At 40.2% G+C, this 22,565-nt stretch overlaps 3 protein-coding genes and 1 long non-coding RNA gene across 8 annotated transcripts in view; 2 read left to right on the top strand and 2 right to left on the bottom strand.

Moving 5' to 3' along the window:
* The window catches only part of TMEM241 (transmembrane protein 241), a 42,358-nt gene extending 38,577 nt beyond the window's left edge, over positions 1-3,781 (bottom strand). For all 4 annotated transcript variants that reach the window (XM_083517811.1, XM_083517809.1, XM_083517810.1 and 1 more), the window contains exons 1-2: positions 3,637-3,781; positions 1,424-1,470 (exon numbers count right to left, since the gene is read on the bottom strand). In XM_083517811.1, the coding sequence (XP_083373937.1) occupies positions 1,424-1,470; positions 3,637-3,708 (119 nt within the window). In that variant the 5' untranslated portion in view covers positions 3,709-3,781. The remainder of the gene's footprint in view (positions 1-1,423; positions 1,471-3,636) is intronic.
* RMC1 (regulator of MON1-CCZ1) overlaps positions 1-22,565 on the top strand; it is a 101,984-nt gene that overhangs the window by 49,520 nt on the left and 29,899 nt on the right. The window contains exon 1 of one of the 2 annotated variants that reach the window (XM_083517760.1): positions 18,725-22,524. The exons of the other annotated variant lie outside the window; for it this stretch is intronic. Coding sequence (XP_083373886.1) covers positions 22,414-22,524 — 111 coding nt within the window. The 5' untranslated portion in view covers positions 18,725-22,413. Of the gene's footprint in view, positions 1-18,724; positions 22,525-22,565 lie in introns of those variants that run through there. 2 annotated transcript variants of the gene reach the window in all.
* On the top strand, positions 3,934-18,573 carry RIOK3 (RIO kinase 3). The gene is made up of 13 exons (XM_083517772.1): positions 3,934-5,603; positions 7,699-7,820; positions 8,454-8,599; positions 8,707-8,814; positions 9,885-9,994; positions 11,016-11,159; positions 11,501-11,628; positions 12,070-12,258; positions 13,142-13,301; positions 14,263-14,343; positions 14,428-14,517; positions 15,053-15,160; positions 16,998-18,573. Exons 1-13 carry the CDS (start codon positions 5,529-5,531, stop codon positions 17,103-17,105), a joined length of 1,569 nt encoding a protein of 522 aa, XP_083373898.1. The 5' UTR covers positions 3,934-5,528; the 3' UTR covers positions 17,106-18,573.
* Positions 15,870-20,205, bottom strand: LOC310713538. Its single transcript, XR_014529320.1, has 2 exons — positions 16,630-20,205; positions 15,870-16,463 (listed from the first exon to the last, which is right to left on the bottom strand). It is a non-coding gene; the product is annotated as an uncharacterized lncRNA (long non-coding RNA).

The following is a 22,565-nucleotide window of genomic DNA, read 5'->3' as shown; positions in this document are numbered from 1 at the left end:
CTGCAGAGCCAGTAGATGCACCCGCACCTGTAGTTAAAGCATCAGCTGCTTAAGTGGAGCAAAACCACAAAGCTTTTACACTGCTAAATTCTGAAATCAAAGATTCCACCTGTTGAGGCCACAGGGAACAGAGCTTAAGCCAACTTCTCCTTCTCTAAGGCCATTTGCAGAAGTGACACTGAAGCTAGTTTGTATATCCAACATATGCAAGGCAAATATTGATTAGGATGCACATATATATATTTAAAAGAATATTATATGAATTAGTGTCAGGTAAGCTGTACAGTGGTACCTCGGGTTACATACGCTTCAGGTTACATACGCTTCAGGTTACACACTCCGCTAACCCAGAAATAGTGCTTCAGGTTAAGAACTTTGCTTCAGGATAAGAAGAGAAATCAGGTTCCGGCGGCGCGGCAGTAGCAGGAGGCCCCATTAGCTAAAGTGGTGCTTCAGGTTAAGAACAGTTTCAGGTCAAGAACGGACCTCCGGAACGAATTAAGTACTTAACCTAAGGTACCACTGTATAAGCTATGAGTCTTGCTATGAACTTGTTGGGTGGCCCAAAGCAAGCCACTTCAGCAGGGGTCGTCAATATCATGCCCTCCAGATGTTGTTGGACTTCCATATGGCCCAAGCAGCAAGGGCAACAGTCATAATGGGAGTTGTTGTCCAACAGCATCTGGAGGGCATTATGTCAGCTCCCCCACACAACATGGTCAATCTAGTCTACTGCCCATCAGCTTAACTGAGTGATCCCATTTTCTAGTCTTACTGGAGACACATTTCTCTCTATTCACTTTTTCACCTCATGCATAATTAGATAATCCTCACTCAAATAACCATCAGCTTACACTTGTTTTGTCTGGGTTTGTCACACAGAATCTTAAGAACTGTTGTAACTTGACAGAGACTTTCAGAAGCCACTGTGAAAATAAGAACTCTCTTTCCTACCATCTTGGTCTTGCCCCCCCCCTTTCCCTCCATAGCTGCCAATTTTAAACCACCAATCAAATCTCTCCTTCAGAACAGTTTGAGCACTCTGCCATCAGCCTTGTGATTTTGGTTAAACTGCCTTTGTACAGCCTTCCTCTGCTGTTTTGTGGGAAGTAGGCTGACCATAGGATTTGACATATTTGAAGCCCTTGAACATTTGAAATGGGGAGTGAAAGTTATCAAAACTTGGAAAATGGCACATTCCTTCCCCCTCAGCTACAGGGAGGGGCTGGTGAAAAAACAGCAGTTTTTGACACAGAAGCAGAGAGCTAAGAATTAGGACAAGTGAATAACATGTTGTAACAATAAAACATATAGGAGTTTCCCAGATGAGGATATATAGCAATTGTATACACCAACATTAGCCTCTGTCTGGTACAGCTACCTACTTATTCTGTCATTTGTAATGCGCTTTTGAAATACTTACCCTTGAAAAAGAGTAGGGTAGGTGAATTTCAGGACAGACAGAACATACTGGAAGACAAAACACCAAGTTAGGGGATGGTACATAAACACACACACACACACACACTTTTCAAGTAATTTTAACAGAAATCAATGGATGCAATGGATCAGACAATGAAACAGAACCCAGCCATAAAAAGAAAAAGAAAACAAGTCATAGCTAGCCCTGACCTGAATAGGCTACTTGGGACAGAACTCACTTATTAATGAGTGCAATTTGAATTAACTAAGTGACCACTTCAAGTAAGAGAATCTACCAAACTCATTGGCTTATCAGATGTACATTTTTTTCCATAATTCAAACATAGGAGTTGCAAGTAGACATTGTAAGCTGAAGAAGATTTAAAGTAAAGCCTTAGAAGCTACCTGTTGCATAGGATTCTCATGACCTTTACTGGTTCTGCCTTAACTATAAACCAAACCAAAATGCATATATATATATATATATATATACACATACAGTACATACACACACTGCAAGTAATTTAATTTGGTTGATTAAATTACATGCTATTCTTACATACTTTCCCCCTTGAACTTCATTGTTCATTTGCTTTCTGCCTTGAAAATACCACAGCCTGTTGCTTTTCATCCACCCCTGTGTTCCTATAATCGGATTTTTCTAAAGGATGTTGCAAGTCTCTCTTTTAAAGGTAACAGATGCTAGAAAGATGCTAAAAAGACTTGTAGCACCTTAAAGACTAACAAATACAAGATGGCCTAATTTATTTTATTTATGTAAACTGTTTCTAAGCTGTCCTTCAGTGGATTCCAGAATGGAATACAATAAATATGAGAATTAATTAAAGCTACAGATGCAATAACACATTTGTCAAACAATTTATAGACTATGGGGCAAAACAAGACTATACAAACTAAAAGCAGATTAAGGCAATATAACTCTTTAAAATACCTAAGCAAATAGAAATGTTTTAACTTGGCACAAAAAGGCAGTCAGTGCCAGGTACCTCTCAGATCCAAATATGTGGCATCGTCACAGAAGAGGCCTCTCCTTGGTGCATACAAAACACATCTCCATGAAGGAAGGGGCTCAAGATCTCATGGCACAAGCAGATGGGGGGCAGGCAGGAAGACACGTTCTGTCAGGCATTTGTGTTCCAAACAAACTTTGTTGAACCACAGTTCACTTTGTCAGATCTAGTCCACAAAAGTTAATACAGAACAATCCTAACCATGTCTACTCAGAAGTATGTCCTACTGAATTCAATGGGGCTTACTCCAATGTAAGTAGGGTTTGGATTGCAGCCTTAGTCTTTAAGGAACTGCAAAGACTTTTCTTGGTTTTGCAGCAACAGATTAGGTCTGGAAGTGGCTGTAGATCCTGGAAAGGTTACACATTTCACTTGTCACAGAGGAGGGAACAAAATTGTCTGAAGCTTGTATTGAAGTACCTCATTGAGACTTGCTCCCAAGTACCAGTAAATGTGTCTAGTTTATTTTCCTTTCTCCTAACTTCAGGGTGGCAAAGCCAACACATTTAAATGGAAGAAATCCGTAAATTCTTTCTTAATAGTTAAAACCCAGAGTCCTAAACCTAAATATTTAAGACTTGCAGTGTATACAAACTATCGAAAAACATTGTGCTTTCAAATGATAATACAAATAAAACTGCCACAATTTTCTTATCGCTTGAGAGCATGTTTTATTGTCTGTATGTATATACTTTAAGGCTGAGTGGGATGTGATAACCCCATATGACCTTTTGTGCATGATTTTTAATTGTTTTGAGTTTTGTTAAGAGTTCTCACACAGCCCTAGAAGTATTTCTACTTTATCATTCACTTAAGGCAACTATATAAAGCTATTAATTTAGTTTATTAATTAACCTCTTGCTTTCCAGGGATGAATGTGAGGACCCTTCCGTCCTCCCCCCGACCCGTGTGGGGTTTAAGAGTGGGCTTAAGTCGATTCCGGTAGCTTCAAGTCGCTGCGAGGAGAAAAGTCAGTTCTCGAAAGAAACTGAAAATCAATGAGCAGTTTTTCACTGTCCCGCAGAGAAACACAAGCTCACCGATGCTGGAGAGAAAAGGCAAACAGTGTGTTCGATTTTCCGAGGTATAAAAACTAGCAGACCAGCCAAAACTTGCGACCCTGTGAACATTTTAAAGTCGAAATAAAGGGCAGTTTAAACCAGCAGAGCTCTCTCAGCCTCACCTTGTTGGTGAAATAAGAAGACAAGTAGAACAAACAGAAGGCGAGACCAGTTGCAGGTCTCTTTAAATACATCTGTCAAATCATTTCACCAGTCCGGGGACAGGGAAGAAAGGCACTTTCTCCCGACTGCTGCGACCTGCCTGGAAGAGCGACTGCATGCGGCTGCCATGACAGAGACACGTCGCTCTGGAGTCTGCTCCAATGGGCGCGGAGAAAAGGGCCCCAGGAACCGCCTTCTTAAAGGGACAACGGTTTCCCAGGGCGGAAGCAAAAGAATGCGCTGCCGCTCTCCCGGTTCCTCTCTACGCGGCCTCAATCCCGTTTATGATGCGCTTATACACCGTCTGGCTGGTTAGTCTTTTCTAAGAGGGATGTCGCTTGGACTCCACCTTTCTTTTTCCCTAAGTGTTGGGTTTTTTTGCCGCCTGTCCTCAGATTTCCAGAGCAGAAGGTTATCGTTGGTGGCGGCAGTGAAGAAAATGCAATAACTCCAAACGGGACAAAACAAATATCTTTTAGGATTAAAGACCTAAATCGGAGAAAGCACGGCTGTATACAAATGTATTATGGAGTTAGGTTTGCTCGCCCCAGCCATGGAAACTCCTTTCAAAGGATCAGAAACTTTATAAAGAAGGAAGCTGCTCATCTCCACCCAGTATCCATGTAAAGATGAATCGTCTTGCGTGCTTATGCCACAATAAAGCTTTTAGCCTTTCAGTGCTACAAGATTCTTTGTTGTTTTTGCTTCAGCAGACTAACACAAGGGAGTGATAGCATAGAAACGCGCAGTTTAAGTGCCTTGGTTTCTTTTACAATTTTTTTATCTTTTGGTACATTTTATGGTGCACTTGGATAATGTGAAGCTAACACATAACCACTGGTGTAAACGAATAATTGTATCATATATTTATTTAAATAACCCCGAATAAACTGACGTTAACAATAATTTAGCAATCAACAAATCGTCTATTTCTTAAAAAAAATAACAATGAAAACTGCAAAGTGCTCCACATATCTTCCAGATGGGGTGCTGCCTTACAAATGGGTAATTATGTTCTAATTCTATGTGCTTGCGTGATTGATTCGCAAATGTCCATATACTGTACCGTACATTCAATTTAAGGGTGCTTTTGCTAGGGATTCACACCTGTTCAATAAACAGGACCGAACAACACTGCTGTTTCCTGTCCACAGTGAGCTGGATTATTTCTGTGCTGTGTGTTCTGGTCCCGCATCTCAACTTCTCCCCCACCTTTTACTGCCTTTTCTCACTCTTGAACTTGGGCACAAATATTTCTGTACCTTTCCATGCACACTTTTAAAAAAATCTATAGGAAGTGGACATGGGCAACTCTTCGTTATGATGTTTCCCAATGGTGAACCCCAGAGCTGCAGACTGTGACTGAAAAAGAAACCCGAGTCGTGGGGGTGCCGAATCCCAAATGACAGGCATTTCTCATCTGAAAGAGAAGATGGATTTAAAGGTCATCGCTGAGGAGCCATTCGCGTTCCCATTTATTCAAAAGCGTAGGTTCCAGCGATGATTTAGTTTTTTGGTCAGTGGTTTATTTTCACGCATTGTGAGAAAACCGTGCCATAAACGAATGAAAGGGACGGAGTGGTTTTACCCGTTCGACAAAGCAGGAAGCGAAGCGGCCGCCGACAGCAACACAAAAGCCTCTTAGGGCAGGGGAGATTCCAAAGGAAGTGACGTCACCGAGACGTGCACTCAGCGAACCAATAGGCAACCAGCGCCGACGGCGAAGGGGCGGGAGGAGTTGAGGCGAGCGGAGAAGAAGCCGGAAGAAGTTTTATTTCTGCCAGGCGCCCTCTTGCCCTGTTGCTGTTCTTCTTTCTCTCGGCGTCCATCTCCGTTCCTTTGCACGCCTAACATGGAGCCCGGAGCAATCGCTGCTGTCGTCCCCGCTCCTGAGGCGAGCGCGAGTCCAGCTTGGCCCCAAAGCAAGGTGAGGCAGGGGGGGGGCGGCGGACGTGCCCGAGGAATTTCTTCAGGCCTGGTCCAGATCCAGCCGCCCCCGGAACGAGAGCCAGCGGAGGAGGCCTGAGGTGGCGGGATGGGCTCCGTCGTCGCTTCAGGCACGGAAGGGCGGCGGCGGGGAGGATCCCCCCATTGATAAGCGAGTAGAACGGAGGCCTCGTCGCGTAATTACCTGAGAGGAAACAAAATGAAATATCTCCCCCCCCACCCGCCACACACACACACACACACACTCACTCACTCTTGGTTTCCTCTCAGGGAATGTTGTGGTGACAGTTAAGAAAAACGACGCTGCCTCCCCTCGCGGAACCTGAAGTGGTACAGTCCACTCACTTCGTGTAATTCTGCCCGCCTCGTCCTTTTGCGGGTGTAAACGAGGCGTCAGGCCTCCAGGGAAGAAGGCCTTGGCTTTGCCTCCTCTCCCGCCACACTGGTTGGGACGGGTAGCGGGGGCGCGGGTTTTATTGGCCGAAGTGGCTCCTTTCATTTCCACCGCCTGCCCCACAGGGTTGCTCTAATTCAGAAGGCCAACCTTGTGCTGGCAGAGACGAGTAAATGGTCCAAGGGGTCCTGTGATGATAGAATTGGGGGCTGGTGAGGGAACAACCATTTCATAGCCACTGGAGCTATGTGGCAGAAAGGTGGTAGGTGGGACATAGCTGAGTGAGCAAAGTAAATAATAATACTCTTTGCCAGCATAGAGGCAAATAGGTATAGGGTTCTCATTGTTTCAAGGACCTGGTCGTAAACCCCCCCAAAAAACAAGGTTAGAATGTAGTGATCGGGAGTAATAACTTATTTAAGCAATTTTGAGTCTACGCTCAGATAAGCTTGCCTGTTTGTCAGTCTTCTGATAAGAGGCTACAGATGGATATGGTGCTGGGCTCAGAGCCAAGTAACTCATTTGTAGTGCTCTGAAACCTGGTATTCATTGAGAGAGACCATTAACGGGTCCATCATTCATAAATTAGATTTATGGGTGTGCTGCTGTAACGTTTAAAGTAACAGCTGTTTTACAAATTCTTAATAATTCCTAACTCTCAATGACCTCACTAATGTAAGCTGGAGCAGATAGGCTGCAATCTAGTTCAGAGCAGCAAGATCAGCCTTAGTGTTATGTAACATGAATTTCTGAGAGAAGAGTTCTTTGTAAGCCAGACCTTTGGTCCTTTATCAATAAAGTTGGCATGGTAAAAAGCATTTGTTCTCTGTCATGTGGATCTTTGATCAGTGTGGACACATATTCATCAGCTAATCAAACCCTTCTGATTTTTATCAGTAGGTATTTTGTAGGATGATACATAGTTGGCACTCAGTGTTTGAAACTCCCATTGTTCTAAGCACATTTTGTGACAGGGAATTTAATTAGCATGAGCAGTTTCTGAGCTCTGGGTGCAGTACAGCGCCTGAGATTTCAGATTAAAACTGCAGAATGGAAGGAAAGGAGGACCTTTTTCTGCCTCCCCACTTCCAGTTACTCTCTGAAGACTGGAGAAGAGACCCTCTTAAGGATATTAAGGTGTGGGCAGGGGAAGGACTAGACCATGTGAAAAATGAACATGATATTTTAGCTGCGGTTCATTCATTTTCAGCTTTGTATTCTAGTTATAAAAAGTGTGCCTAGACATCCCGTTGTTGTGCCCATAACCTAGGTTTAAGGTGTCTTTTAGTTCCTAGTTTTCATATCTCGGTTTCTAACACTGTTGGCAATGATCAGTGAAAAAACAGGGGGAGACTGTCTTATCCTGGACACATTCAGTTATTTAAGTGGAGAAAGTGACAATTTCAGCTCTGAAACAGAAATTGAGTGGATTATAGAGGCAAATATTTAAACAGCTCTCATATTTTAAATGCTGATATATTTTTATGTATACTTTTTAAAGGCATTGTTCAATCTTTAAATAAAAAGTAGTATGACTCACTTCTGTGACTTCACAAGACTGGATTCATTTTACACAGTGTATTTCCATGTATCTATACAAAGAAATGTAACATCAGGATTTTATGCAAAGAAAAATTATCTGTCTTATCCATAGCCAAAAAGATATCTATTTTTGTTGCAGTGTCCCTGGGGAACTCCTAAAAACACCACAATATCATGTTCCTTTGCTGATGTCATGAGTGAACAGCTAGCTAAAGAGCTACAGTTAGAAGAAGAAAATTCTTCTTTTCCTGAAGTGGTATCGTAAGTTGAATATCCTTACATTATGAATGTTTATTACAGACTTAGTTAATTGTTAGTGGGATCCTGTATTATTATTTTTTTACAGATGCAATTCTTCACACCTGTACTTGGAAGTATATATTACATAAGTAGAACTTCTGAGTACATATGCATAGAGTCAGATGGTGAGTGTGATTTTTGGGAAAAAATAGCTAAAGTCAGTATTGGGGCTTGACAAAGTCTCTTCGTTGGGGTAAAAAAGCTAATTACGGCCCTTCCTACCTGCTGCTGCCATAGCTTTCTCTTCAGGTTTGAGAGAGGAAAAAAGTTGGTGCCTAGTGAAATGACTCTTACACAAGGTGCCTGAAAGAGTCTGAATTGCTTCCTTGTTTTAAGTGAGCTGTATTCAAAAGGAAGGGAGTAGAATTACCACACTCCATGTTGTATACTGTGTGGAAATTATTTAGTGTCCTGCCAGGCTCCTTTAAAATGAAGAAATTGCATAGCCACCTCCTTCCTTTTTAATTACACAAAGCAATCAACTTTCTCTGCAACGTATATTATATGGCAGCTAACAATGTACTATATTCTTAGTTGGAGTACCAAGGGCTGAATTGTCCCGCTAAGTGTTCTCTTTTGGTCTCTCATATCCAGGGCTGTTGAAGGATCATTTATTAGTGGGGAGAATATTGATACTTCCAGTGACTTGATGCTGGCACAGATGCTGCAAATGGAATTTGATAGAGAGTTTGATGCACAGCTTCGACGTGAAGAAAAGAAGTTCAATGGAGATAGCAAAGGTTACTATCATGAGTCATGATTTCTTTGTTAGGGTGAATCTTTCTGTTTCTCAGTGGCCCTTATAACAACTGTTAACTCATAAACATTTTTGTTTCTATTTCTCAAGTATCCATATCTTTTGAGAACTACCGCAAGGTACATCCTTTTGAAGACAGTGACAGCTCTGAAGATGAGGTTGATTGGCAGGATACTCGTCATGATCCTTATAGAGCAGGTACAAATTGGATTAAAAGCTTACAAAATGTACCATTTCTATAAGCAAAGTTTTTCATATTGTAGGATCCTGAAAAAGTGTTTTGTGAGGCCATTGGCAACTGCTTAATGAAGATCACGCTGTGAATTACATAATATGCTGCTATCTTTTAAATATTATAATGTTTAATAGAGCACATGGGAGTGCTTTCAATAGCAAAAGGCAAATCCCTGCTAAACTGTAGCTTGAATTCTAAAAATTTAGAATAGAGTATAGGGAGGAGAAGAAAAGGAAGGAATGTGAGTAAAGCAGTTATGTGTACTTCTCTTGTGCAAAGATTGTCTAGGAGACAGATTCAGGAATGGGAAGCTGCAGCCTTCCAATAGCTTTGTCAGTAGTTCATGCATTTTCTAGTTATGTTGATTAAATATGATGTATTAGCAACACATTTCAAAAAAATCTTTACTAAATGAGCCCCCTTTTTGGGATATGAAAGTGTCAGATTTTCTCAAGCTTCCCTAAGAACTAAGACCTTTTTGTTCACTATAGCTGCAAAGAAATAACAGCCAAAAGAAATGGAAAGGATCAGGGTAGTTTGTGTAGGGAACCATATGATATAACTATACATATATACATATATATACATATATATATATATATATATATATATATATATATATATATATATGCAGGTTTTGGTGTCTTCGGGTGTCTTCCCGTGTAAGAGTTGGGGTGTCTAGGCGACGTTTCGACGAGGTCTCACTCGTCATCTTCAGGCTGGTGCTTTCGGCTTCTTGTTACTCTGTTCCAGTAACAAGAAGCCGAAAGCACCAGCCTGAAGATGACGAGTGAGACCTCGTCGAAACGTCGCCTAGACACCCCAACTCTTACACGGGAAGACACCCGAAGACACCAAAACCTGCATTCCTGTACCCGTGAAAATCTACGAAAGCATATATATATATATATATATATTGATAGCGTCAGTGTAATTTGTGCCCTAGAATGCTTTGTAGATGTGGCTAAAAAGGTTGCATACATTTGCTAGTCTTGGAAGTGTATTTTGAGTGCAATATTTTTATTATTCATAGATAAGCCCACTACTACTCCAAAGAAAGGCTTTATAGGAAAAGGAAAAGATATTACTACCAAGCATGATGAGGTTGTGTGTGGAAGAAAGAATACTGCTCGAATGGAAAATGTAAGTTCTGTCCTAAGTTTATGATTGACGTTCCAAAGTTGGTCCATGACTACTTGCAAAACACTTGTTGACTCTTGATATATACTGCTTCACTTCCCATGATAACCCAGTACTTGATACAAATGTCATGATAGTATCTATGCCAGTATTTAAACTTGTTCTATGCACCTGTTTAAAAACAATTATATGGCTCTATTTGCACATAACACTAAGCCCTAGTTTGTTGTAACCATAGTTTGCCCATCTGTGAGGTAACTCATAGCATTTTGAACAAACAAGTCATGGCTTGTTTTCTCCCAAGCTAAATTTGTTTTCTGGCTGCTCTTACCTCATGCCTCTGTAGCTTGGTGAGTGTCCAGCACTGGGTGGCCAACAAACCATGGTTCACAGCAAGCCACACTTCGTCTAAACAAGCCATAGTTTAGCACGGCATGTAAACCGGGCCATGATCTCTTAGCTTCTGAAGCATGTGTCAGAGATCCAGATCCAGAAGGGAGCACGGTATCCTATTACCTTGGAATGCCCCCTAATGTCTCTGGTTAAATACTTTCGTAGAAGGATTTCATAGGCTCATAGAAATGTAGAGTTGGACGGGACCATGAGCGTCACCTAGCCGAACCCTGTACTAGAGCTTCATAGTATAGTTGCCCCATATTTTTATTCTATCTTATAACTATATTGGTCTGTTGTAGTTTGTATTGGTCATGGCCTCTGACAAGAACAATAAAATTTATTATCTGTATTACTGTCATCTGCAGTGTGCTTTAGTGGATAAAGTGCTAAGAGATCTGGGTTCAAATTTCTGCTCTGTCTTAAAGCTCCCAAACTGGCCTGAAGCGAGTCTCTCTCCCATAGGTCTTCTCTTTAGTTTGTTATGATAATATGGGGAAATTTTTTTTTTTGCTGTTCTGAGTTACAGTAAGTAATGGATGCGTTGCAGTTGTAGGTCTCCCCTATCAGCAACTTTTTCAGACACACAGAAAATTCCATGTCATTCACTGAATTTCACCTGTCTTCACAGTTTGCACCTGGATTTCAAGTTGGTGATGGAATTGGTATGGACCTAAAATTGTCCAATCATGTCTTCAATGCCTTAAAGCAGCATGCATACTCCGAGGAACGTCGAAGCGCCAGGCTCCATGAGAAGAAGGAACATTCCACTGCTGTACGTTTTGGTGACTCAGACAAAATGAAAATTGCATAGTTTAGCAGGGCTGTATTATTTAGAATAAACTTGATATCTGGATACTGGAAAAGTTAATACTTTTCTGGAGTCATAGCAGAACATTATTTGAGAGTTGCACCTGCTGAGTAGGTTGTTTTATGCTATGGGAGTGTTAAGTCTGAAGTAATTGATACAGAAAAATATATAGAGGATCGTTTTAAAATTTAAAGCACCTGATCAAGCTAAAGTTCATAGCACTTGTAGATTAATCAAAGGAACGTTTTGTCTGCACTAAACATACAGCATAATAAAAATTTATTTTCCCCGCTCTTCTTGTGCAGGAGAAAGCAGTAGATCCTAAAACACGCTTACTTTTGTATAAGATGGTCAATTCTGGAATGCTGGAGACCATCACTGGATGCATAAGTACAGGAAAAGAGTCGGTGGTGTTTCATGCATATGGAGGAAGGTATTTTTTAAAATATGGTTATGATACTTGTATTGTGTAAAACTGAGAGCAACTGCAGAGCAACATAGTATTTGGAATACATGTATACTGTTTGTTAGCTTAGATTTTATAAAATTGTTGCGGTGGAAGTATGCAGCATAACACTTGTCCCCCTTCCTTAAAATAAATAATAATATATGCTATCATGAAACCTTAAGTTAAATCTACTATTTAAATCTAGTAATGTAAAATATACATCATTATAAAATGAATATTTAACTAGTTCAATGGTCAAATGTTTCAAAGCTGACATATTGAGATATAATGCAATGAAATAATTTTCCAAATATGTTCTCGTCTTTTGCCTTATCTATACTTTCTCATCTGTTTTACTGGTTGAAGCTTCTTTAAAATTGGTTTGTAGGCATGTAACTAAAACTTCTTCTTTTTCTCCTCTTAAAGTTTGGGTGAGGATGCTAGCCCCATACCTTCAGAATGTGCCATAAAGGTGTTTAAAACAACTCTGAATGAATTTAAGAATCGTGATAAGTATATCAAAGATGATTATAGGTTCAGAGATCGTTTCAGCAAACTGAATCCACGAAAGATAATCCGAATGTGGGCTGAGAAAGAAATGCACAACTTAAAAAGGTATGGAAATGTAGGTGTAGGTATGAATAAGCTGTAGCATCTTGTTGAAAACCAAGTACTTGGGAATCAATGTAAAATCTCCTTTCAACATTGACTAAGTGTCTTGAACCATGTTCCTTTATGTATAAAATATTTTACATTTTTTACAATTACTATTTGCTGTATCCGAATGCTGCTATACAGGTAACTGTTTTGCTTTAAATCTTAATTTATTTAAAACTATATAGTGCCTGTCATGCTCACTTTTCCAGTTGGTGTAGACAATAAAATACAAAGCTATACAAATATACAGTATGGTTAAAAATAAATATAAAAATCCAAAATAAAACATAATTGAGTACAACCATTAGTTAATACATTTAAAGCTGTTATTAAAATGTTATATGGCAGTAATGAGGAATCTGCAGCCCACAAGTCTAATTAGGGCTGGTACAAATGTGCCTAATTTGGCCCCCAATCCACCCACCCCACACCTAAAGTTGTATATGATCTTAGGTGTGGGGCAGGGAAAGACATTGGTGCAGAGGATTGATAAGAGCCTCACAATGCGGAATCACACAGGGTTTTCTGGATTGGCAGTCACTTCAAGCTTCAGTTGGATCAGCTAAAATGTCTTTTAACTGATTGGCTTGCATTCAAGCTGTACTTCAAAGGTCAATGGGTGACCTGATGTCAGGTGATTGACAGGTGGGCTGTCAAAGTGACCCACCAGAGGTGGGTGAGCTAAGGATCTTGCCTGCTCAGCTGAGAAGATTCACGGTCCTGCTGTATGCTTTTATAAAGAGCCAGTAACTAATTGAGTCAAAACAGGTATGACAGTGTAGGTAGTTTGGTGAGTTTTTGACTAGCTGGAAATTCTTATGCTCTAATGTCTTCTTCACAGAATGCAAGCAGCTGGCATTCCTTGCCCAGAAGTGGTTACCCTTAAAAAGCATGTCTTAGTTATGTCCTTCATTGGCCAGGATCAAGTTCCAGCTCCTAAACTAAAAGAAGTAAAGCTCAGTAGCGAAGATATGAAGAAGGCTTACTATCAAGTTCTTCATGTAAGATCAATACAGTTGTCTTGTCTCGAAACTATTGGCAAGAGTTCTTTTTAGTAACAGATAATTGATGAATATTTATTTATTTATTTACTTATTAAATTTATATAAATGTGCATTTAGGGTCCCTCTGCTGTCTGGTAAGGTTGTTAAGATCATCAGATGAAGCCCATTAGTTTTTCCATGGCCTGATTATTGGATTGTAATAATATGGAATCTGGCATTTTCATTAGGGGCACCAATGTTGTGGAACATGAGAGGCCCTATCAGTATTGGCATTCTACCTGCTCTTAAAGATGCACCTGTTTCAACAAGCATTTCCCTGGTCTTGAAATACTTTATTTGATGGTTGTTTTAACTGTTATGCTCTTTTAATAGGCTTATTTATTATGGATGTGTTAATGTGGTTTTACTATGTAATTTAATAATATTGTCTTTTTAGTCAGAACTGTATTGGAGTCAAAGATTACCACAAGTAGCTTGAACAAAAATTCGAATACAGGACCACTGAAAGTGTTGGTTCTGTGAAACCAGCAATTATCTTTACAACAGTTTTTCCTAGAGTCCTACAATACTTGGATTATATTTAATACGCCCGAGATTGACAGTCTTTCTTAGTGTAGTAAGTGTACTATAAAAAGTCATGGCTAAGTACTTTTAGTAGAAGCAAGAGTGATTAGGGCATTTTAAAAACATGCCTATCAGTCATATGCAATTGCAATTCTGCACTGTTCAGATAAGCTAACTAGAGTGAGCATGCCAAATATTATCTGTAATTTAATTTGGTAATATTTTGTTTCTGAAAAAATAAGCAAAGGTTCTTTCATATGGTTGCTTTCTGTATCCAGCATGCATGTACTCATGCATACACTGTCAATTTTTAATCAGTCTTTAGTGGTAATACTGAATAATAATTTAGTGGCATGGAGAGCATTCCCATTAATAACTTGCTGCTTGTTTCTAGATGATGCAACAGTTGTATAAAGAGTGCAGTTTAGTTCATGCTGACCTAAGTGAATACAACATGCTGTGGCAAGGGGGAAAGGTAAGCAGATTCTGCATGGAGAAAAATAACTAGAGATGGTCCCATATGCAAATATCTGAAATGCTCATTTTATTTATATTATAGGTCTGGTTAATTGATGTCAGTCAGTCTGTGGAGCCCACTCACCCACATGGACTCCAGTTCTTGTTTAGAGATTGCAGGAATGTTTCACAGGTAAAGCGTCTGACAATCTTGTTATTTTGTATTTGTATCTGTAGAAGTGCATATATCTTAAAATGTATATGGAAGTTTTCTCAAAATATTTATCACTTCATTCTGAAAATGTAGGTTTAATTTTAATGGGGAAGAGAGACAATTATATTCAGGGACATTCAAGGAAGAGTTGAGAACATCTTAAATTGTAATTGATTTTTGGTCCCTTAGTTGCTTGTAATAGAAAAAAACACAAAAACAAAAAACCAGCTGTCTTTTTAATAGGTTATCAAAAGACTTTATTCAAGGCCCTGACCTTGATCTGGAGACTCCACTCCCCTTCGAAAATAAGACAACACAGACTTATAAAACATGCTTGTATTTGTGTGGGAGAAATGCAGGCTAGAAAGCTTAGGAAAATCTTACTGCAAATCCAAATATCCACAAATAATAGCTACCTCAAACAACTGCTAGACTAAAGAAAGAAAGTGAGAAGGGGGGGGGGGAATGGTTTTATGAATTCAGTGGTTAAACTTATCTTTGCTTTTAATGAAAGTTCTTCCAGAAGAATGGTGTATCTGAAACACTCGGTGAAAGAGAGCTCTTCAATGCTGTCTCAGGTTTAAACTTAGCAGCTGACAATGAAGTGGACTTCTTAGCTGAGGTAAGTTCTCCCCACCTTGGAGTGTGTGGGGGAGGGGGAGTATAAATATGATCTTATTCACTAGGCTGCACTCTGAGAAGCTCTTAGAATGTGCAGAGAGATCTGCATTATGAAGGCAAAGTTGAGCCCATTTTTTTTGCATTGTTATTCATGCATTTGGAGATGCCTCTTATCTTTGTGTGACCCAGCCTTTCTGTCTAAATGTGAAGCAGTCCCCCTAGGAATATGTGTGAGTACTATTCATGAAACTTATTCATGTACCATTTTAGTGAAACCCTTGGTTTCTGCAAGATACAAAGCGTTAACCTGCCCAATAAAGTGAGCAAATGTAGGGTTTTCAGAAAACCCGTTTTTATCATAGTCCTGAAAATCCTGAGTCTTGGGGCACAAAGAATTAACCAGACCTAACTTGATCTGACAATATATTGCTTTCTGCTGTGAATGTGTTCTTAGGGAAAATGTTCTTGCTTTAGCTATACTCATTTTGCTACTTATTTTAGACATTATATGTACTTCTTAATTACAGTCAAATCTAAGTGCTATGGAGAAGGCTCAGTACAATGAAACAAAAATGAATTAAAACAATAAAATCGGAACTCAGATAAAAAGCCTGCTGGATTTCTTTCTTTTTTTTAGTATTGTGAGTTAGAGTAGTGAACTGCAAAAATAGTATATTTGGGTTTGGCGTTCAATGTCAACTTTAAGAGAATTTTTCAAATTGAAAGCAGGCTTCTTAAAACTCTAAAATTAATGAATTATTTGTAACTTATACAATAAACATTTATTTTAAACAATTGTATTGTGATTTTCACTGCAGTTAGCAATTCTAGAGTGGTAACAATGAAACTGTAGAATATACATAAATTATACACCAAACAGCATATCAGCAAAACAATGTACTTGCAACCACCAAAACCATAGACTGACATTACATTTCAGCGAAGACCTAAGCTAATAGTCAGGTGTACACAAACTGCTTTTCAAAGCAGTTTCAGTAGTGGATTGCCATATGGCATAGACTGCTGCTGTTTGGGGAAACTCGAGACCAAAGGTCCTCTGATCTGAGGCTCAAAGGAATTAGTTGTCTGCAGTTGTTTGGTTTCTGTGGACTTTGTTTTCACTAACATGGGTCTGTGATTTTGACTTTAATTTGGCTCTTAGTTAAACATGCAGGTAATATTTCCATTGAATATGCTTGTATAGGAACCACTGGGAATGGTTCAACAGAAGTAGTATTTTCACTAAACTATGTATGAAAATCCCAACTAACTCCTTGTTCTTATAACATACCGTATTTTTCGCTCTATAACACGCACCCGACCATAACACGCCCGTAGTTTTTAGAGGAGGAAAATCCGTAGGCATGCCACCCGTAGGCATTCCCTCCATAACACGCACAGACATTTCACCTTACTTTTTAGGAGGAAAAAAGTGAGTGTTATGGTGCAAAAAATACGGTAATTGTGCACGGGCTGAGCTGATGGTGTTGTTGTCTGCATTTCCCATTATGCCTTGTCCATTTTCCCCAGCACAAAATATGTTTTGTTACCAGGTGAGACTATCTTGCATATGGTGTGTCAATCTATTTTGTTTCTGCAAGGGAAAAAATGTCAAGGATCATAATGCTGGTGAAACAGGAAGAAAATAAAATCGGCAAAGCTCAATAACAGGCTTTTTGTATGCTGCATGAACTCACAATTGTTTAAACATGAGCTGAACAATAAAAGGTGAAGACAAAGGCAGTACAAGTTCAGCAGATTGGTATCATGCCAAGCAGAATTGCAGTACATTTAAATATAGTCTGTTTCTGACTACTATGTGTCTTTCTGTTTTATAGATTGAAGCTTTGGAGAAGATGAGTGAAGATCATGTTCAAAATCATGGGAAAAAGGTGTCTCTATATCCGAGTGATTATGGGAGTCCACCAACATCTTGCAATGAATAGCACTTTGAGTTGAACTGAAACATCTTTTTTGCATCTTACATTAAGTGCAGTGATTAAATGTCAGCTGCCAAAAGCAACAGAAGTTATGGTCAACTCGGAATGCCATAAATGAAACTTCAGGGAACGTGCATTGGTGCTTTGGTGTGTTTTTTCAGACAAGCCCACGTTAGGTCACTGGGACTGTCAACTACATGGCTCTCTGACAATGGAAATAATTTTCCTTTTTAATCTGACATGAATTTTTCAGGTCAGTGCAGCTGAGTTAAGAATATGGTGTGATGAAATATTTAATTTATTTAATGTCACAATTTCAGACTAAACTGAAGTACTACATAAAAATGGGAAAGAGTGATTGATACTCTTTCCTTCCCCTTACACTTTTACATACTGGTATACCTGATGGAGGAAAAAGTTTAAAACTTTTTGTGCGTATGGTTTATGCACAGACTTTAATTTTAATAGTGTATGGTTAAAGGGAGGCTCACATTATGTTTCATAACTATATTCAACATTGATTTCATATCAAAAGTTTACTATTTTTACAAAAACTTTAATATTCGATATACAGAATTTATATTAATCGCTAAGAACAGCCTAAAACATTTTATATGATTTTTACACAATAATAAAAAAAACTTTTCCTGTAATTTGATTCTTAAATATGCAGGCCATTATGTTAAATGCTGAAAGAAGAAACTTGCTACTGGATTATCAATAGCAAAAATATTTGGTCTTTGTTTCTTGAATATTTGAATATTTGGTCTTTGTTTCTTGTTACTTGAACAAAAGGCACCTTAGTATGATTCTCACATGGAGGTAGCTTTGGGAAAAAATATAAACAAGTCTAAATTACACACAATTAGTAAGGATGCACAGAAGAAGCTGCTTCTGTACAGTTGTATCCTAAATGCATAAACTTGAGATGATAGTAAATTTACATCTTTGCACAAGAGATTCTTTAGGTGTGATTCAGAAAACATCTTTTGTCTCCGCATGCGTATGTAACGTAGCCTCTCATGTAATACAATTTGAAGCAGTTGATATGACCACATAAACAAAAAACCCAATAGAACACAAATCATTGGTGATGCATATGTGTAAGAAATCTAGAGTCCTATAACAGTGAACATGTCTACAAGATCTTATATGGAAGTTGAGGAGAGACTTGACTGTCAATTCATGTATTGTTGATTTCATTCTTGGAGTGTACCTAAGTGTAACTAAATTGTATCATTTCACTAAGGTCAGTATTAAAAAGCAGTTCATTCACTAACAGATTTATTAGATTAATGGACTTAGTAGGGTGGTAAAATTTTAGAAAGGTCACCTTTTGTTTTCAGATTTCTTCTTTTAGATCCCTTCATTATGTTGTAGTGAGAGACTGTTGCTGTGTGAAGCTCTCATAGTGGCCTATGGAAAAGCTCGTTCCATGCAAAAATAAGAGGGATAATAAACAAATCTGATCTTGTCCCTGTGTTCGTGTAGGGTTTTTTTTTGTCCAGCTTTTGTCTTTGTCCAGCTTTAAAAATTACATTCTAGTTCAAAATCCATCATTCTCACAAAAGTGAATGAGTGTAACATGCTGAGAGGCTGGTCTATAGAAAAGATATTTAAAGTAAGCATTGTATATATAAAGCATTGTCCATATAAAATCTGATCAATTTTCAAATAAGACATTGGCAAGTACAATCAAATGCAGCCATCCAATGAATGTAGCAGAAGTGTAATGTATGCTTTTTAAAACTATTATGATGTTCCTGATAGGCTTTTACTAAATTGGGTATTAAGAACTATTGAAAATTCTTTGTTGTATTTTTTATTAAAAATACTCTTTGACCAACCTTTCAGATGACCTGCATTTTTTATTATTGTGTACCGCCCTATAACCGCAGGTCTCAGGGCGGTTCACAACATAAAATCACAATATAAAAATGCAAAATACATAATAGAAATAAAAACAAGGACAGCCCAATAATCCCCCCTCCCCAACACATTTTAGAAGAGCATTTGTTTGGAAATGGTATGGTGGTCTTGTTAACGATTCAGCTACTGCAGCCACCTTCACAAATTTTGGTATTGTAAGTAAAACCAAAATCCTCTCCAACAGCAAAAGGCCTCCCTTTGCCTCCCTGAGAACTGCTTTTACAATTCTACACTTTCAAACAATGCCCACATCAGTCTTAGATGGAAGATACAGAAAAGTTCCAATGCATTTAAGATTCTGTATTTGTGGGGCAGGTGAAGTTAGAAGATCTTCCCCATTACATACATACTCCATTGTCAGCTCAGCTCTATCAAAACCCCAGAAAGATTTTTGGAACAGATGTTTGCACCGCTGCAGGGACAGAACCCTGAAGTGAAAATATGTTGGCTATTACATGACTGCGACCCACTTGTCACATATAAAGCAGCTTTATTCGCAAAAGCCACTAAAAGTATTTGTGCTAGTCACATAAAAGGCAACACTGTAGATTGTGCAGGGGATTCATTAATTTGATTTATTGTAAATGGTTGCTTATTTCTGGATCTTTCTTAACAGGTTTTATTGGATTTGCTGGTTTTGTAACTGGATTTGTAATGGCTTTTAGTCAAATTCAGCGATTGATTGATTGATTGATTTATGTTGGGCAGTGTGTGTAGGACGTAAGAGGCTTGACAGTACTGGTCCAAAGAGGTCAAAGACAAATAGTACATCCACTGTTGCCTTTTTCTAAACACATCTCGAAGGCCTCCCCCAGAGTAATGCTAATCCTGAGGTCATGAGAAACTTTTTTCTCTATTACAAAGTAGCATTACATTGACATTTAGCTGCTCTGGGAACTTAGTACAAGTATGCTTCTGCGTATTCAGTTATAATGGATACAGTTGTTTATACAACCCAATACTGATGGCAGGATTCTTCTGGAGGTGATCCTTCCCTGGCTTACAAAAGCATTGAAAGTAAAATGCTTTAATATTTGTCATGTTGAGAGCCAAGTCTCCCCAAAGTGGGAAACATGTCTATTGTGTGGAATTTTGTTGGCAGAAGAGATGTGCAAGATGGTGTGCATCGCCTATTCTCTGTCCAGAAGCTGACCTGATGGGCAACTGCATCTTCCTTTAACTAAGGCAATGACCCACCTTGCTCCTCGGCATCTGAGAGTAGCAGGCAACTTAGTGCAGAGCTTGCAGGTAGCTATTACCTCATTGCCTAATCGTGGCCAGATTTGGACACTTGGTCACACAATGTGTAATTATGAAATCGGGGGGGGGGGGGTGTCAAGAAATTGTGATAGCTATTAGTTAAATCGGCTTTTGAAGTTTAGACAAATGTCTAGGATTTATGTAATCCTGTACATTAGAAGCACTGCCCACTAGATTCAATGGAACTTGGTGCCAAATAAACATGTACAGAATTGCAGCAAATGTTTGTTGCTAAATTGGGGCTGTAGCTCAGTACATTTGCAACACAGAAGGTCCTGGGTTCAATCCCTGGCATCTCCAGGTAGGCCTGGGAATGCCCACAACCCTGGAAAGCTGCCAGCTGCCAGTATCAACAGACCCAGGACCCACTTTTAACTCAAACATGCCTTTGGGGACCATTCCTTGACATTTTAGCATGCACTGACATTAGGGTTGCCACCTTTGGCCGGGCAAAATAAGGGACAGGTCAGGCAAAATATGGGGCAAGTTGGGAGTGGGGAATTGGGGTGTGTGTGTGTGTGTGTGTGTAAAAATTACTTTACCTGATGCAGAAATGACTTTAAAGCAATCCATTGCAATGGGTTGTTTCCAGTGCTGGTCATACTCGTAAAGAGGAGACCCAATGAAATTTACGGATCTAAGTTCGCAATGCACATTTTCAGTGACTCACATCCTCCCCACCTGCTGATTTTCTGCTTGTCAGGAGAATGGTATATGTAGAAACCAGATAAAAAGAAGTGAATATAGCAACAAATTCTGTTTCTCTTCCTCAGAGAGCTTTGCCTCCAGCATCCTTTTCCATGTGGCTGCTAATGCCACGCACATTCACACACATGCATCATAGATAAGTTCATCTAACCAAAGGGTGCTTTATTTTTGGACCTGTCCTTTATACAATATTTTGCATCAGTTTATTTAAATAAATAAAAGCAACAACCATTTTAAGGCTTCCATCCTCTCTATTTGAAAGTAAATTCAATTGAACTTAGTTGGGACTTATTTTCAAAGGATCAAGATGAAAGTGAATTTAGGACTGGGACAGTTTCTTGCAAGGGAATTTTGAGTCCTCATCTGCAGTACACATTTAAAGCACTTTAAATAGTCTGGGTAGTGGGTTTTTTTTTGGGGGGGAGGGGGTTTCCTTGGTACCCAAAGAACAGGTTTGCAATATCCACCCTACCCCGTCTATAAAAGAACAGGGTCAGGGAAGCACGTAAAAGCAACGATGACCCAGGCAGCAGTAGCAGCAGCAGCAGCAGCCGCATCCTGTTATCCCCCGCTTCCCTGGATTTAGTGTAACGGAAGGGAGAAAAAGAAAGGAAAGAGACAGAGAACGCGGACGCGCAGGAGGGAGGCAACGGCGGAGACGGGAGGGAGGAGCTCAGTGTTCGTCTCAGCGGAGGAGGAGGAGGAATAGCAGCATTTCCCCTTGGAATAAGGGACAGCCGCTTATTATAAGGGACAGGTGGCGACCTTAAGGCATATGACGCTGCTGGTGCTCCTGCTGTGACGACCCCTCAGCTGGACGCCAGCGGAGGCCCAGATCGCCCAACCTCTGGGTGGCAAGACGTCTAAAGGCCAGTTGCAGAGCGTCGCCTCAGAGGCCGCCTGGCCCCCGGGAGAAGCTGCAATGCCGGCCCGATCTGATCAGATGCTCTGCTGGGTGGTCTTCGCTTTTATTTTCATCGTGTATTTTTTGTTTCTATACTGTGAATTTATTTTGTTACCGTTCTGAGACCTGCTGGTATAGGGCGGCGTACAAATTTAATAAAGAACAGCAATAATTTTCTTTTTTTTCCCCCACCCCCCTTTTTGCCGGTGGGAAGAGCGGAGCGACATTTCCAGTCAAGCGGCCTATAGCGGCACCTTTGCCGCGTCGTCCTGCGGCGCCTTTAAGGGCCGCCGGCAGCTCCCTCGTCATGCGCAAGAGCCGCCTAACCGGGAAGCGCTTGTGCGGCCGCCCAGAGGAGGAGGAGGAGGAAGAGCCGCATCCACCACGAACCGGCTTGTTGTGTGGGAAGCGGGTTTGAGGGGGGCAGTGAGAGGAAGAGGCGCGGGAAGGCCCGAAGCGGCGCGCGGGGGGAAAGGCGGTTGCTTGGCGCCGAGGGGCTCTTCTCCCGCTGCCATGGCGACGGCCGCCAGCCAGGACTACTACTTGGCGCTGTGCGCGCGGCCCGTGCACTTCGAGAAGGCGAGCCCCGTCAACTGCGTCTTCTTCGACGAGGCCAATAAGCAGGTGAGGGGGTGGGGTGGGGCTCAGGGCCGAGGGAAGGGGCG

The sequence above is a fragment of the Podarcis liolepis genome, assembly GCF_965112155.1.
Source record: "Podarcis liolepis genome assembly, chromosome: 8".
Classification (NCBI taxonomy): domain Eukaryota; kingdom Metazoa; phylum Chordata; class Lepidosauria; order Squamata; family Lacertidae; genus Podarcis; species Podarcis liolepis.
Note: the sequence above shows the minus strand (reverse complement) of the source record. Positions and strands in the feature narration are given on the sequence as shown.